Source organism: Pelodiscus sinensis, chromosome 9, assembly GCF_049634645.1.
Source record: "Pelodiscus sinensis isolate JC-2024 chromosome 9, ASM4963464v1, whole genome shotgun sequence".
Classification (NCBI taxonomy): Eukaryota; Metazoa; Chordata; order Testudines; family Trionychidae; genus Pelodiscus; species Pelodiscus sinensis.
In genome coordinates this window covers 18651326-18668628 of record NC_134719.1, presented here as the reverse complement: position 1 = coordinate 18668628, position 17303 = coordinate 18651326, and the positions used below count along the sequence as shown (strand labels likewise).

General features: G+C 41.9%; 1 protein-coding gene across 3 annotated transcripts in view; it reads right to left on the bottom strand.

Annotated features, from left to right (window-relative positions):
* PDE4B (phosphodiesterase 4B) overlaps positions 1-17303 on the bottom strand; it is a 415540-nt gene that overhangs the window by 141301 nt on the left and 256936 nt on the right. The window contains exon 1 of one of the 3 annotated variants that reach the window (XM_075936178.1): positions 9343-9897. The exons of the other annotated variants lie outside the window; for them this stretch is intronic. Within the exon in view, the coding sequence (XP_075792293.1) occupies positions 9343-9419 (77 nt within the window). The 5' untranslated portion in view covers positions 9420-9897. Of the gene's footprint in view, positions 1-9342; positions 9898-17303 lie in introns of those variants that run through there. 3 annotated transcript variants of the gene reach the window in all.

Genomic DNA, 17303 nt, shown 5'->3' with positions numbered 1-17303 from the left:
ATAAAACAAAAATCAAGAAGAAATCAAATTATGAGACTATTAGTTCTTAAAGAAAAAAGGCTTTCTTGTCCTGTTATTTGTTCTGAACCCTTACAGGGTATATACTGATTTTCTAATACTTCGGTTTAGCACAGACTGAGAGAATTCTAACAAATGCTTTGTGGTATTACACACTAAACTTGCTTTTATGATAATGGATATTAAGGTTAGGAAAGATTATGTAAGGTAATTTAAACTTAAAGGCTAAATTGTGGCTTCAATTCCACAGCCCTATGCGTGAGACAGCAGTGGCAACCAGGGAGGGTGTTTCTGAGAGATTTAATTGTGAGCTACTCCTTGCACCTGGGGGTGGCACAATCTGCTCTGATCAATTAGGAAAGAGCAGTTTAATTAGTTCTGCTCTGTGGGCCAGTGTGGAAGAAGAGGGGGGCTCGGACCTTGCCCCTTTCCTGAACCCTGTCAGCACCCTGTTTCCAAGACTGCAGTGACTGCTGGGGGTGGGGAGGCTTTTTGCTTGGGAATCTAAGAATCCCAGTCCACCTGTATGAGGATTCACAGATAGAGTCCGAAAGGATCAGTAGATCTCTGCACATTTTCAGGGCAGTGGCATTCATGGCATTTCAAACAGACACCTTTTCGGTTTGGGGATCTTTCCATGGGAGGTTTATCAGCTACATTCCTTTGTCAAAATGGAAATCTGGTGGAAGGGTCAGAAAACTGTGACATGGCAACAAGCTGCAGGAGGAAAACCATGTGGGGAAAGAACACACATAGAAAAACATAATGGCCCCTCCTGTCCTCTGTGGTCCAATTAAATATTATCCCTCAGTCCTATAAGGTGCTCATGTAGTGTTGCGATGACAGGATTATAAAAAAAGAAACTAACAGCATGCTCCACACTAGTCATGCAGCCTGCTGTTAGCTCACAGACCGGAGGCTTTCTGGACCTCACTGGCAACATTCTGAGGAAAATCTGAACTGCAGTCTGTCAAACAAGTCCAATGTTTAACCTGTACATAAACTGAAGTTCTCACTAGGTGTGTCAGTAATTTTTCTAGTTTCTAAGTGCCAGATGGGGGACTTGTAACAGATCTTTACAGAAAAATTATCTGAAGTTAACCCGTATTTGCTCTGTTCATTGTGGAATGCACTTGTCCCACATACTCAGCTGCAACCTGTTCCTAAAGGCCACAAAATTTAACTGTGTATGAATGACTGATGGCCAAAGGGAAAAACAACAGAAGGTCACACTGTATTTCATAACAGAAATAAGCCTCGATGAACTCATGTGATTCCCAGCATTGTCACAGAAAAAAGACTAGGGATGTGAAAGTTTAGCCATGTAAATGGTTTTCCGATATGTCTAGACTTATTGGTTAACGTTATTAGTTACATGTAAGCTCCCAGCCTGCTCTTGGGCAGCCAGCTGCCACCCCACATTTCAGCAGTTAGACGTTTACCTGACTGCCCGCCTTTTAGCATCCCTAAAAGAGAGAAGAGCTGGTTGTGAAATTTGGAATCATAAGTATACAAACTCAGCCGTTGGGAAGCAAATAAAGCCAATTGGAGTTTTGCCTAAATTAGTCCAGGGAGTAAGGAATGCAAGAACAGGTTAGCAATTATTGAATTAATAAGAAGCTAAAGAGTTGATAAATAATTTTATGCAGGCATCTCCCCTTGGATATGTACAGAATCTATAGTTTCTAAAGAATAAGCTATTCTACACCAAACTGATTGTAGTTAAAACTTTAAGTTCATCCCTTTCGGATCTAAACATACAAACCACCTATATATTTGACTGAATACTATCTTGGTGCAAACCATAAGCAATTTTGAAGCTCCATCATCAAAACACAAAGGAAAAGCGGTATGGATTTGGTGATACTTTTTCCATAGGAGAGAAGACTCTGGAGCAGATCTCCCATTTAGAGTCAAGGCTCCCGGCATAAACTCTCCAGAATATAGAAGCCTTCAGGGCAGATCTTGGGACATAGTTGTAGCTTATGGAGCAAATCCTGTCCCTTTCTCTCACAGGGAAATACCAGTCAAATAGTAACAGAGCCCATGTGGTCTAATGCATGGACATACTCCATCTACAGTAGTGAGAAGGGTGATTTATGGTGCAGGCTTAGGATTCAGTGGGATGTAGTTTGCACATGCATGGATCCAATGGCCAGACCTGTGCATGGGCATTCATGGAATGGTGGCACTGAAAACAGTGGTTATGAAGGCTACCACATTACAGAAGTTACCACAGTAGGCATAAACTGAAGGGCTGAAAATCTATTAGATTTTAATCAACCTTCCACCCATGAAAAGGCATCTTTGTAACACAATAAGGCACGCTAACTGAACAAAGGGAAAGAGAACATAAATGGAAGTAAATATGAAAAGGAAAAGCCTTTTTAAGAACATCTACCCTACCATTGCACAAACAGAAATTTGATATCAGCTACACACAACATACTTTTTGATTAGAAAACATGTTCTTTCTAAGCAGCAAAAATGTCCCCTCAGATCTGAAAGCTCTTGCCTAATACAAGTTAAATGTGAAACAGTGTTTCCAAGTTATCAAAATTAATATAATTAAACAAATTGACAGAATTACATAAATTGCTATGCCATACTTGATAAAACCTCAAATGCTGTAACTATTTTCCACTTCTTTGAAAGAAAAACTTTTCAAATACCATCCAATCAGAAAGGAAATGTAACCAAATATAATCTATCCCCACAACACAATAATAAGCTTTTCAAACAGCAAAAGGAAATACATACTTTTCTTTTAAAAACAATGGTAAGCCCCAGCTAACTCACAAATATTTCACTGCTAAAGAACCATATTTTAACTCATGGCAGTATCTTCAGTGAAGACATATTTCAACAATGCATTCCTTGTCCTTTTTTTAAAGCCATATATGAGCATATGAAAGATATTTGGCGTTTCATTTCTAAACTGTGCCTACAGACTCCTCCATTATGTCTCTCAAGCATTCTCTATGCATAAAAATGATTTCTTAGCTGAAATTATCAACTATTTATAGCAGAAACAGGACACCTTTATACAAGAAATCAAACAAGGCATTAGGATTATTTAAATGTTACTCTGTCTCAAATCCACAAAAGCAAGAAAATATAGAGCTATGAGACTTTATAATTAACTCTCACTGCTATATCTAATTAATGTGAGGAAAGATAGATTTCTGAGTAAAGCACTACAAACTTGTAACTCGGGTCCCCTCCCACATGCATATCACAATTTACAGCCTGAGTTGGAGCCCCCAGAGCTTCTGGGCCCTGGTAAATATATCCTTCCCTTCCATGTGGGGGCCCTGCCACAAAATTCCCTGTATGGCCACAGGCAAGTCCTAAGCAACCTGTACTGCATTTTCTTAGTCTGAATAATGGAACCAATAATACAGTATTTATCTATAGGAATAACACGAAGTGACTGGGGAGTATGAAATACTTTCCTATCCTTACCTGAATGATGCAAAGCAAGTGGAAAGTAAAATACAGGCAGTCCCCGGGTTACGTACAAGATAGGGACTATAGGTTTGTTCTTAAGTTGAATTTGTATGTAAGTCGGAACTGGCTCCAGATTCAGCCGCTGCTCTACCAAAAGCCTGGTCTTCGGGGGGGGGGGGGGGGGACGCACTAGCTGCGCCCCCTCTCCCTCCAGCAGACCAGGGAGACCCAAGCAACACCGCACAGGCGGCGGGACCCCGCTGCCCATGCGGCTTTGCTCCTTTGCCCCGAGCAAAGCCGCATAGGCGGCAGGGTCCCCCGCCTCTGCAGCTTTGCTCCTGTCTCCCTGCTGTGCTGGGGGGGGACTCCCACAGCACAGCAGGGAGACAGGAGCAAAGCCGCAGAGGCGGGGCAAAGGAGCAAAAGGCGGGGCAAAGGAGCCGCAGAGGCGGGGCAAAGGAGCAAAGCCGCATGGGCAGCGGGGTCCTGCCGCCTGTGCGGCTTTGCTCGGGTCTCCCTGCTGTGCTGGGGAGTCCCCCCCAGCACACCAGGGAGACCCGGAGCAGCTTTTCTCGCCTCGGAGGACACGGTGGCAGGACCGCTGTGCTCTGGGCGGTCCCGCCACCCGCGAGCTCCGGGGCGAGAAAAGCCTAAGTGCGGATCCGCGTAAGTCAGGGACTGCCTGTATATATGAAGCCAAACTTTGACACACCTTATAATTGCCCCTAACGGCAAAGTGAAAAAGAACATTGCTGTTTTGGATGGCCATCCTTTGGACAACTGCTAACAGCGACACACTTTTATGGACATGAATAATCTGCACAGGTGAGCGTACTCAGTTTCCATGTCTGGGCCAGGGAATGAGGTTGCATATTAATGAAGTTTCATACTAATATATCTGACTCATAGGTGCCTTCCTAGACTGTCCTCAGTGATTTCTGTTATGGATAGCCTGAGAGACTAGCTCCACAAACAAATTATGTCCACTATATAATTAAGTAATAATCAAATACATTGTCACAATAGATTCACAGCACAGAATCATAAGCCTAAATAAACAGTGAAAGGTTATAGAAGGCAATTAATGTGTTCTTTCCAGGCTTCTATTGCCAAATCATTTTAAGCACTTGACCCTACAAAGATTTAGGTATTCAAGTAAAATTACTCAAGTAATCTCTAAATCCTTGCAGGAGCAGAGCCTAAATGCATAGGGCTTTTTATAAACTAAAAATAGCAAAATCAGACTCCGTTATGGAGGAATGAGCTGCACAATTTCACTTTTTTCTTTTTGAGTTACTCAGCAGGAGCACAAAAGATGACAAACCACAAAGCTTCAATTATTTTTGCTGTCCCATGAACTAAAACATAAACCAAATATGGTTAAAAATAGCATCCTGGTTGAGACCTTGCAATGCAAACGTCAAAAAAGGTCATTTTTTATGGCTGAGTTAGTATATTTCATCAAAAACAGAGTAAGTGATGTTAATGAAAAGCTATTAACTAAAGCACGCTGCCTGCTCCTAACTGCAAAATATTCATTGGGTGCTTCCAGAGAGACCATTTGGTAAAAAGACTAATTATAAGCATCAAAAAGATACTTTACAATTTTCAATGTTAAATAATATATTGAAAACAACAAAAAGATTGTATTTACAGTGCTATTTTAGGCAAAAAAAAAAAAAAATCCACCTGCATAGTCAACAATAGCTTTAGTTGTAAAAAGATTTAATGACTAGGCTTTTTTTTTTTTCCTTTTACGTCCCGGCTACGTCTACACTGGCCCCAAATTCCGGAAAAATCATGCAAAGCAGGTAAGTCAGAATAGGGAAATCCGCGGGGGATTTAAATATCCCCAGCAGATTTAAATAAACATGTCTGCCGCTTTTTTTCCGTCTTGGGGAAAAGCCGGAAAAAAGCGTCTAGACTGGCGCGATCCTCCGGAATAAAGCCCTTTTCCGGAGGATCTCTTATTCCTACTTGAAAGGATGAGTTTCTTCTCTATGGCCTTAGCTGAGAGCTGGCTGGCTTTTAGATCATGTGGCTCTAAAAAAAGTAGGAATAAGAGATCCTCCGGAAAGTAGGAATAAGAGATCCTCCGGAAAAGGGCTTTATTCCGGAGAATCGCGCCAGTCTAGATGCTTTTTTCCGGCTTTTCCCCAAGCTGGGAAAAAAGCGGCGGACATGTTTATTTAAATCCGCGGGGGATATTTAAATCCCCCGCGGATTTCCCTATTCTGACTTACCTGCTTTGCATGACTTTTCCGGAATTTGGGGCCGGTGTAGACGTAGCCCCCGTGTTTAACATTTTTGGGATAAACAATCCTTGGAGACTGATTTACAAAACTGCACCGAGCACCTGCAACTCCCACAGAAATAGATGAGAGATGCAGGTGCTCAGCTCCTCCCTGTTCTCCACAGTCACAAGCAAATATTAAACAAGCTTATGCGGCTTTTCAGAGTTTCGTCATGGAATCTCTGTTGCTCAACTGTCGCACAAGGCATTTGTAATGCTGACAGGCGGAACCAAACCTGGGATCTTTGGAGCTTAGTGCATGAACCTCAGCCACATGATCTAAAAGCCAGCCAGCTCTCAGCTAAGGCCATAGAGAAGAAACTCATTCTTCCTCTCCATAAGTGGTCTAAGCACCACTATATGGGACAGTGAACCACATCCAATAGGTGTGTATGTTACACTATTCAGGAGCTAAAAGTCTCTGCATCATTTCCAGAGATGTCAGAGTAGAGGTTGGAAAGCACCTCTACACTAGCACGGAATACAGTTACATCTTTGGCTGCCAGGATCAATCATGAAAGATGTCCCCTTCCCAAATATCAGTGTGTAATGATGTATGAATAGGTACTGATGACAATGGAACAGAATCTTTCATGCTCTATTAGTTGTAGGATAATAGGTGGGGAATGTTTGAGAAGCCATTGTGACTCCCTGATCCTAAAGGCTTACCTATACCAGCTCCTGTCCCTACAATTCTTAGAGCAACTATTGGCCTGCTCTAAGATTTGCGGCTAGTATAAAGTTTTTACTTAACCTTAGGCTAATTGAAAATTGTTAAAGCAGTGTTTTGTTCCGCCAAAAACCTCCCCGCCCCATTCCTCCCCCAAACACCCAAACCCATCTGTAACACATCTCTGGCAACAAAGAGCTGTCCTACACTGGGGAATATTTTGCTCGTAATCTGAAATACTTTTCTGACCCTTTCATGCTGCATGAATGGCATAAAGGGTGTCAGATCTTAATAAAAATCGTACTGAATATTTCCATTTTGGCTGAAGTTTTAATATCCTACAAGAGCTGTGATTTTCATATAATGGGAATTTCTCTAAATTAAACTAACAACTCCCCTCCTCTCCTCCCTCCCCCAATAAATCTACAAGGGAATCACTCAAATAATTCTGACTTAGGTCTACATGTGTTCTGTTAACATGGTCACCAATGCCTGTCACTTGACAGGTAAGAGCCACAGGATTTCTCAGCTCTCTTTCCCTTGTGATTGTTCAGATTTACAATCCTTTGGCTTGTCACAGCTTCTTCCATGAGATCTGTCACATTCACTTCCCTGTGACTGACCGTGTCCCCTGGTGTTCCTGAGCAGCATGAACTTGTCTTTGCACAGACAGTCTGCAGGCTGTATGCTTGCATTGCATACATTCTGATGCTCCAGGTGGTCTCATTGTGCTTGCCAAGCTCCAGCTGGGATATTAAAGAACATAGATCTGGAAACCATACAAATCTACCCATTTGAATCCCTTTCTGCCATGACTGCATGTGTGTAGAAATTTAAAGTAACTTAATACAGAGAGCTTTGCTACTACTGTATCTGTTAAAAGGTAAAGGACCTCACACACAACAGATAGTTATGCCAGTGGTACATCTAAAGCCAAAATTATATGGTTCGTGTGTCACTGAAAGCATCTGGCCAACCTGTTAGTGAGCAAAAGAACATTTAAATTGTTGAGTTTGTCTTTAGACAGACAACACAAAATGCAGAGGCTAAAAGTGGTATTTTCAGGTTAAAACATCCAAATAGTGCAGTAAGTGTATACAGTTTCAGCGAACCAAATCTGGACTAAAGTTTTCTCAGCATTAAAACCTGCTTACATGACCTTAAAGGGAAAAAATGTGGCACCGTTCAATTTTCTAAAGACCTATAGTCAAATAAAGTTCCATCTTCATCTCTTTCTCTAATTTGGAACTTTAAGTAGTCCTATTGATTAGCAATATAAGGAGTCATGTCCTGTAGCTATTCTCATGCATGATGGGCATGTAATATTTTGCCAAAACAAGGGACTTAGTCAAACCATTAGTGTCATATCAGAATGGATCGTTCATACACCTAGTCTCAGAAAGGGCCCATTCCAAATGCTTTAGTGCAAGACACAGAAGCTTCACAGTGTTTCTGACTGTATAAGGATACACCATGAAAGAATATTCTTTTTAATTTCTGTTAATGATCAATTTATCAACTCTTGCATGAGGCTGGACAATTGGTAGTCCTTATGTTTATTCTAGTTAATAACGAGATGATGATGATGATGATAATGATGATATCTAAATAAGAACATCTTATAATTTCTTATTTAGATATGATCATATCTAAATGATACCTAAATAAGAACATCCTGTTTAAGACTTTGGGGCCTGATCTCCTGCAATGTTAGTGGGTTGAGGTCACTCAGCACTTCAAAGAAAGCTCTCAGTACTTTGCAGGATCAGACCCTCCTTTCCGCTATTCCTTTCTATATATGTCTAAGTTATTCTTCACTATAATGCTACCTACAGCCCTACAATTGTGTCCTAATTCTTTACACTAAGCATTCTCTCTTTCACAAGGTTACCTCTTTTCAGTGATACATTTTTTCTTTGCCCTCCTCACCAATAACTCTCCTCATTCTCCCTTCCCTGAAATATTGCACACCATGTACTTTGACTATCTTGGCTCTGGAACAGGAAATAAAACTTTAAGTCTGTAAAATGTTGAGTACACTTCTGGAACTATAATCCTGACTTTTATTCCGAGCAAAAGAAATATCAATTATTTAGTCTGCTCAGTAATAACTTAGAGCAATGAAACCCACAGTTAAGTGTTATCAATAAAAAGTAGAAATACTTACATATTTAAAGTACACAGGTACTTCATACATTAAGAGCAAAATTGTGTTTTTGTCTAAAATTAAACAGCATGTTATAACACAACAGAAACCAATATAAAGATGTATTATATGCTATAGAACATAACATGATCTGTTTTAGAAGAACAACAGTAAGAGCTGCATATCTGTTAAAATATAACATTAGTTGACAGCACAGAGGTGGCTTGGGAAGTCACAGAGATAAAACCAAAGAATTATACTGAAGTAATAAATATTGACTTTAATAACTTAGTACAATTTTAAATTCAAGAATTAATTTCATACAAATTAATTTTTTTAAGCAAAAACATTTTCTTGATTGTGAGTAAGCCTTAGCAATATAAGAAAAAGATCGCATACTCTTATACATTTAGACTTCAACGCATAGTCTGTGATTTATTCAGAATATGACAACATAGTATAAAAATGAACAAAGCACAAGAGGTAAAATTTTGCATTACTTGCACCTCACCCCCCCAATTCCTATCAAAACTCATAAAAGGTTTAGGGGTGCCAGCAGTGCTAGAATCATAAAGAGTAAGAACCTGCGGAGAAAAAGTAAATATTAAAAACAGATCAGTTAAAATACTGCAACTTTAGGAACATATTTCTTTATCAGTATTCTTTGTTTAAGTTCTGCTCTACATAAACTAAATATCCTTCCAACTCTTTTCCCCAGCAGACGGTGCAGTGCATTGTTTTGAACAAAGACAAATAAATACCTACCATATCCAGGAATGACGCCGATTAGGAAAATCTTTTATATTTAACATCTTCCAAGATATTTCTTGTCCACGTCTCATAATTTAATCAGTACATTTTTCATATATTCCACATTTCTTTCTTCTTTTACTTTCATCACCAGCACTTAGTTATTTCAAGGAGTTTTTATTCTTTGTGATTATGTGTCAACTCCCATTTCAAGGTGGATGTCACTTTATATATGAATGCAAATGACTTGGCAATCAAAATGTAAGGGTGCATTTGGAACATCCTCTACCGATTCCCATATTTCCTCGTTTATACCAGAAACAAATGTGTATATATGCCTGACAAAAATCTTGACTGCAATTTCCTGGTTTCATTTGTATATTCCCTTTCCATGAGGCCTAAAAAGGAAACCATTTTTCAAACACAAGAAACATCTCTGTTTTAGAATCCTATTTATCCTCATTTTCTATTCGTTGTCCATGCACCAGATTCACAATCCAAACCAAAATTTCTCTGATGAATGATTTAAAAACCAAGCTCCACGCTGCTCAGAATCTCGCTATATTTCACATTTGTTTGTAGCTGCAGTACCTCCTGTCTGACCAGTTTTACATTGTTTAGCCTTTCAGCGCATGTTGAAAGGACACCTAACGCATGGGATCAAATTTCTTGAATGACACACACAAACCCCAACAAAGAGGAAAGCCCAGGTTAGATAATAAAGGTATTTGCATCACCAGGGGTTACTGGAAAGGCACAAAGAAAGGGCTCTGTTGCAAAACTACAATCACAGATACTACCTTTATTTTATCCCTGTTATCCCAGAGTGTCGCTGCATTTGGGAATGGGGATCTTCAGTGCCCTTTTCTGCTGATCTTTAGCTTTGGTTGATCAGGTGTCTTACATACAAGAATATCCATAATACACTAGCCCTTGAGCAAATTTGGCCACTGATGAAATTCAGTGTGAAAAGTGTGGGTCCTGGTGATTCTCATTTTTGAATGTAAAATGGGACATTACCAGCCTTACAGCTAATTTCTGATGCTAAAAACATCAGAAACAACATAATTCCCCTGTGTGTGTTGGGGGAAGGAGGGGGGAAGAGGACTGGCACAAAGAAACTGCGTAGGCAGACTCAGCGTTCCTTGTGCACAAATGGAGTGCAGCTCTACATCAATACTCACGGTAGCAGCAGAGAGGGTGGGCCAGGCCAGAAGATTTGTACACTTGCCCATTCACTTGCCATGTACGGCAGAAGCATAGTGGTCCATGAAGAGTATCTAATACTACTGAAAATGCCACACTGACGATAATGTTTCTGAAATGGATTGTGGCAGATATGGCAATATCATGGACAGACCTTACTGTAACTAAGTTACATCTTATTGAATTAGGGTCTGTATTCTAGGCATCCTGTGTGTTAAAAATGCAAATTATATGTATTATTGCAGAACTGTATGTAACATCCTTGGGTGGAAACACAACTAATGCAAACCTGGAAGTGCTAGGAACCTCTGAGGTCTATTTGAAACAACATGGCAGGAAAGAATTAACTTTTAAAGTTAGGAGGGCTTCCCAGGAAATCTCTAGGGAGGGTGTATGCAAATGTACGCCTGTTGGTTATGCAAGAAAGTAGCTTTTTGTGTCCCAAACTATTTGGTTATACACCAGTCACCACACAAAAAAAAATCTCATGTAGTGTTTGAAGGACTGACTCCAGAGCACTTGCTAGAGTTGGGGTGATCTCTGGCAAGCTTATTAGCATGGCTGTAGGGTTTGTTTTAGTGTTTTCTCTGCAATGTCTTTCACCTTAAGAATGAATGTGTTTGCTTAGGAAAATCTGTGTGGTACCTTATAACTATGGTCAAGTACACAGTTTATAGCCCTTTGGGAAGAAAAGTAACACAGGCCTGCTTAGACAGACTGACTTGCTGGGGAATTTACAATGTGGGCATGGGACTATGGAGTCTGGAAATACCCATCTGAGGAGGAAGTGAGACATGTCTCTGACCAAGACAAATGATTGCTGGGGAGTGGGAGCCCTTAGTGGACTATAAAAGGGAAATAAAGTTGCAGTGACCCGGAATTGTGACAGAGATGATGGCAAACAGTTTCTTCTTCATTAGTTTTAATGCTTACCATTTGAAACCGGTATAAAGATCCCAAGGTGGATGTTCACATACTAAGAAAGGGGGAACTGATTAGAATGAACAGAATTACTTCTGGAAGAGTCTTAAATGCCACCAATTTTGTAGCACTAAAATCTTCAAAAGGAGTCTGCTTCCTTCCTCACGACCCCAAACATTCAGAATGTACAAGTTCTTACATGTGAGCTTTCTTTAATTAGGTTGGAGTGTACTGCACCACCTTTCTTCTGTTTAATAAGATAAGACATTAGGGGTTGTTGGTTTTTTGTTTGTTTATTGAAACACTTTTTACTTCCAATTTCAAAAAGAAGGGATTTCAGGGTCAGCTCAACTCAAGCAGGGTTGGATTATAGGGAATCATCATTTGCAGGGAGCTAGTGATTTACAAATGGTCTTACAATTCATCAGAATCAAAGGTGATTCAACAGGAAATGTTCTCGAACTATACAAAAGAATGTGGGCAGTCCATCAACAGGCTAACAGCATGAAAGCAACTGAAACATCTTCAGTCATCAACTGAACAGCTAGGGGCATTTAATAATGAGTCACATACTGTGGCTGGAGAAATATCTTCATAAACTGACAAGAAACTGGTGATGGCCAGTCATGCCAATACATTTAAGTACTGAACTGTAATGGAATGGTGCTTTTTATCACATTTTATTAATCTGGATTTTAAATAAAATTTCAAACACTTTAAGAGTTAGCATGTAATAATATTTCCAGTCTAAGTCATGACTTGGACTAAAATATTTTGCAACCAAAGACACAACTCTGAGAAAAGAAAATGCTGATTTAAAGACCTAGTTAAGTATTAGGTTGACACATTAATCTATATCTGTTTGCACTGTGTGACACTTAAAATCAGTAAGTCACTTTATATAAGTGTAGGTATTGAATATTTTTGTAGTTCCATAATTAGTGATCAAGCAATAAATTCCATAAGGAACTTGGTTGGCATATAGAGGTGGAGAGGTAATCAATACTGAAAACACTGCCACTAAACCTGCAGATTTTGTGCACCAGTATTATTATAATTTTATTAGGAAGGAGCTTGTTACTTCTAAAATACTTCCATTTAGACTACAAGAAAGAAGGTAAAGTGTTTTATGTGCAATTGTGAATTAAGAAAAGAAAAGATGATGGTTACCAGCTTAGACAGATTTTAATGATATGAGAAGGTGTCGTCTCAAAGCATGCCCCTTTCTGCCACAATATGCTTCTGTAAGTGCCATCCACTAAGTCCCCTCCTGGTTCTTCCAAGTGCTTATTCACAATCTAGAGTGCTTAAAGTAACATCTCCTTTTTTTTGTATACAATACCATCTCATTTGGTCTTCAGGCCTAAGGCCATGTCCAGGTTTCCAATTCATCCTTGTAGGACACTCAGTTTCTTTGGTTAAGGGAGGCTACAGCTGTCCTTCACGGACTGGCCTGCGGGAAGGTTTCTCCTTGCTAGGCTCCTCTCTCCGCAGTCCGCTCTCTCTCTCTTCCTCTTTGGTTCTCCAGATGCTTTTGTTTTTATCTCTGCTCCAGAAAGCCTGATTTCAGCCACATGACTTGCCCATCATGGTACTCTGACTAGTTCCTCCGTATGTAAAGTTACAGATGAGTTACAGAGGAGGCTGGACCATCCCTTAAAGAACTACTCATCCTGAGGTAGAAGCTTAATAGCTACAAAAATGAACCATGTGTGTGTGCACTCTAGCCTCCAATTTTGCAAGCTTACATTGTGTGAACAATTAATAACCATTTCTGCATGTAGCCAATACAGCTGCACATCTAGCTATCGTAGATGGTTTTGCATTTTCAAAATGGGGATACACACTAGTAGAAATGTAAGCAGCCTTAGGGCTAAAAGCTTATCTCAAACTATTTCAGCTTTTTTAAGATTGCTGAAATGTCTTTGCTCAAAAATTCCTTTTATTGCTACTCAAAGAGTCTAGTTGTGCCATCCTATTTCCTTCATTTTACCTTTATCTTTCAGTGAAATACATCAAGCCTAATAAGCAAAAGCAGCATTGTGTCACAAAGTTATTTTCAGCTATTTTTTTACAATTTATAAAAATATAATAGTGATACAGTTAAAGTGATACAAATACCTAGTGGCTGTGTCTACATTGGCACCCTTTTCCGGAAAAGGGATGCTAATGAGACAAGTCGGAATTGCAAATGCCGCGGGGGATTTAAATATCCCCCGCGGCATTTGCATGAACATGGCTGCTGCTTTTGTCCGGCTCGGGGCTTTGCCGGAGAAAAGCGCTAGCCTAGACGGGATCTTTCGGAAAATAAAGCCTTTTCCGAAAGATCCCTTATTCCTCTTAAAATCAGGAACAAGGGATCTTCTGGAAAAGGCTTTATTTTCCAAAAGATCCCGTCTAGACTGGCGCTTTTCTCCGGCAAAGCCCCGAGCCGGAAAAAAGCAGCAGCCATGTTCATGCAAATGCGGCGGGGGATATTTAAATCCCCCGCGGCATTTGCAATTCCGACTTGTCTCATTAGCATCCCTTTTCCGGAAAAGGGTGCCAATGTAGACACAGCCAATGTAGACACAGTATATAGTTATACTGGTAAAAAAAGTGATTGACACCAGTGTAACTGTTTCTGTAAAGAAAGGAGAGTAAGATACCCGGGCACAAGACAACTTTATCTACTATATATTTGAGAGTCTGTCTGTCTGCCTATCTGTTCAAGAACTCTTCCTAAATGGTAAGTACTAGGACCACCAAATTTGGTATACAGCTTCTTATCATAACTTAAACCCAAGCAAGGGTTTGGTTGTGCCGGGAAAATGGGATGTGCCTGGAATGGGATTGCTTCTCATAACCAGGGCTCGACAAATATACAACCCGGAAAAGCTGGGTTCGGGCCGCAGTTCATTGAGCCCTGCTCATAACCATATAGAAAAGAGACAGAATGACCAAGCAGGTGATAGGAGGTGGCTCAGGGCACCCCCTGGAACTGTCCCAGCTCCAAGCCTCCCACACCCTAGACACCTTTTAAGGAAGATGGGAGCAGAGCTTGTGGCACAGTGTGCTGCTCGTTCTCAATGTGCTTTCAACGATAGCCAGCAGGGAAATGGAATTCAATTTTTTCCACAGCTTTTTCTGCTCAGAGCAGCAGAGACACAAGTTCTGGCCAAAGAGGGGAAATGCAGGAGGCCTCCCAGAGGCCAATAATCTCGACTTTTGGCAAGTCTGCATTTACACTACCGTAAATTCGAGCATGCAAGGTTGGGCATTGTGTTACTCCTCATGAAAAGCAGGCGTACTGAAATCAACTTCAGCAGCCATTGAAGTCGACATGGCAGCCCGGTAGCATGGATGCATCATTTAGAAAATCAACCATATATGACTAAATTCAATGTGAAGTCCTAGTGTAGACTAGGCCTACACTAAAATGTTTTAGACAGCTGCCTACCTTTTAACTCACCTGCCGATTTAATAAATCCACTGAAGGAGGTGTAGCGCTTAGTGCCAGTGCAGACACTGTGTTACTTATGCTGACAGTGGTAGTCTTCTGGAGGTGTCCCACAATGAGCCCCATGGTCACCATTTTGAAGTTTGCTGGCAGGCAACCAGTGGCAACATGTGGGGAGGGAGGGTGTGAGGGGACTTGTGACCTCCCCAAACGCCATGGACAGGAAGAGCAAGGGGCCAGAGCCTCTGGGCAGCCCTGGGGAATAGCAGAAGGGCCTGGCACCAGCAGCAAGGGTCAGCCCCCACCCAGCACTCAATGGCAATGTAAGACCCAAGTGGTGTCATTGGAAAGGGGTTTGGGGGAAGAATCAAAGGTGGAGTAAGGGCGGGGAAGGGTTTGGGTAAGGACAGGGAAGAGATAGAGGCAGGGACAGGGAGAGGAGGAGGGATTGTCTCACCCACCCCTGGGCTAGATGTGTGGGGAGGAATCATGTAGGGGGCAGTCACGTGGCCAGTGCCACCACTGCATCCTTCCTCAACAGTCGCCTCTGCTGGCAGCCAAGTATACACCCTTCCCCTCCAAAGCTCCACACGTTTTGAAATTCCATTTCCTGTTTGCTCAGTGTGAAGAACTCTTGAGCCCACCTAGCAAGTGCCCAGCTTATTATGCAAGCTACAGACTTCAGACATGCCCCCGCCTAGAGCACACCGGAGATGGTGGATCATTTAGATTCTAAATGCTATATCAGATCATTCATAAGCAACATAATGCTTCCCCTGGATATTTCAGTGTCTATTCTGCAAAACGTTATTGTCCTCTTTGCAAGTGTTTACATGGTTCTTTGTTATATGCAACTAACAGAGGCTGGTTTGTGGAGGACAATAGCATGTATTGATTTGGAAAAGGATGAGATTGCCCGTGGACCAAATGAACTACTCACCCAAGCAGGCTCCTTTTATTCATTCATTATGGCCGGTCACACTGATTAATAATGTAAAAATACTAATTTGCAATTCAAATGGTTTCCTCCCACACAAACAGTGTGCACATAAGACCAACCAAACAGTGCATTACATTACAGGTTCACACATTATAGCACTAAAATGTTCCATTAAAATTAAAAAGTCTGTACCTAAAATATAATTGAATTCTAAAAAATGTTTTAATTACTAGAATATATAAAAATCTGCATTTGAGTCAAATATAAATTCCATGATGAGTCATTTCTTTAAAAAAATTGAAATTGTTTTCCCACAAATAAAATATACTTCACATGCTTGAAACCTGCAAGTAATTAGTGTGCCCTGAACCTATCTACTACAAAAAAGGAATTGGATTTAGTACAGAATAAACTGTGTAGGTTATACAGGAGGATCTTGTCCAGGATAAAAAAAGTGCCTGTAGCAGCCAGCAAGCATAATTACAGGTATGTATTCATTAGGGATAGGTTGCAAAACTGTTTCTTGCCAGTGCAGATGGTTCTTCATTGAACTGCCAGGTAGAATATTCAGTTTGCTTTTCCATTTCCATGAACCTGGCGTAGTCATTTCTACCTGAGCAAAGTGAGTTTATGTTCCCTAAATAAAACAATGTGCAAACTGGCAGCACTATACAGGCAGTCCCTGAGTTACGCGGATCCGACTTATGTCGGATCCGCAGTTACAAACGGGGCTCTCTCGCCCCGGAGGACGCCAGCGGCGGGACGCCCAGATGCGCCGCGGTCCCGCCGCCCGCGTCCTCCAGGGCGAGAAAAGCTGCTCCGCGTCTCCCTGGTCTGCTGGGGGGGGCTCCAGCAGACCAGGGAGACGGGGAGCAAAGCCTTGGAGGACACCGACAGCAGGACAGCCGCGGCGCGTCTGGGCTGTCCCTCTGCCCGCGTGCTCCACGGCTTTGCTCCGCCTCTCCCTGGTCTGCTGGGGGGAGCCCCCCCCAGCAGACCAGGGAGACGCGGAGCAGCTTTTCTTGCCCCAGGAGGACGCGGGCGGCGGGACCCCCCTCCTCCCCCAGCAGACCAGGCTTTTCTTGCCGACGACACCTGGGGTAGAGCAGCTGGGGCGCTGCCGGGTTGGTCCCGCAGCGCCGTTCCTCGGCGCTACTGGACCAACCCGGCAGCACCCCAGCTGCTCTGCCCCAGGCGTCCCCAAGTCAGCCGCTGCTGAAACTGACCAGCGCTGACTACAGGAAGCCCGAGGTAGAGTTGCTCTGCCCCGGGCTTCCTGGAATCAGCCGCTGATCAGTTTCAGCAGAGGCTGACTTGGGGACACCTGAGGTAGAGCAGCTGGGGTGCTGCCGGGATGGTCCCCGCAGTGCTGAGGTGCAGCGCTGCGGGGACCTATCTGGCAGCGCCCCAGCTGCTCTGTCCCAGGAGTCCAAATTCAGCCGCTGTTGAAACTGATCAGCGGCTGATTCC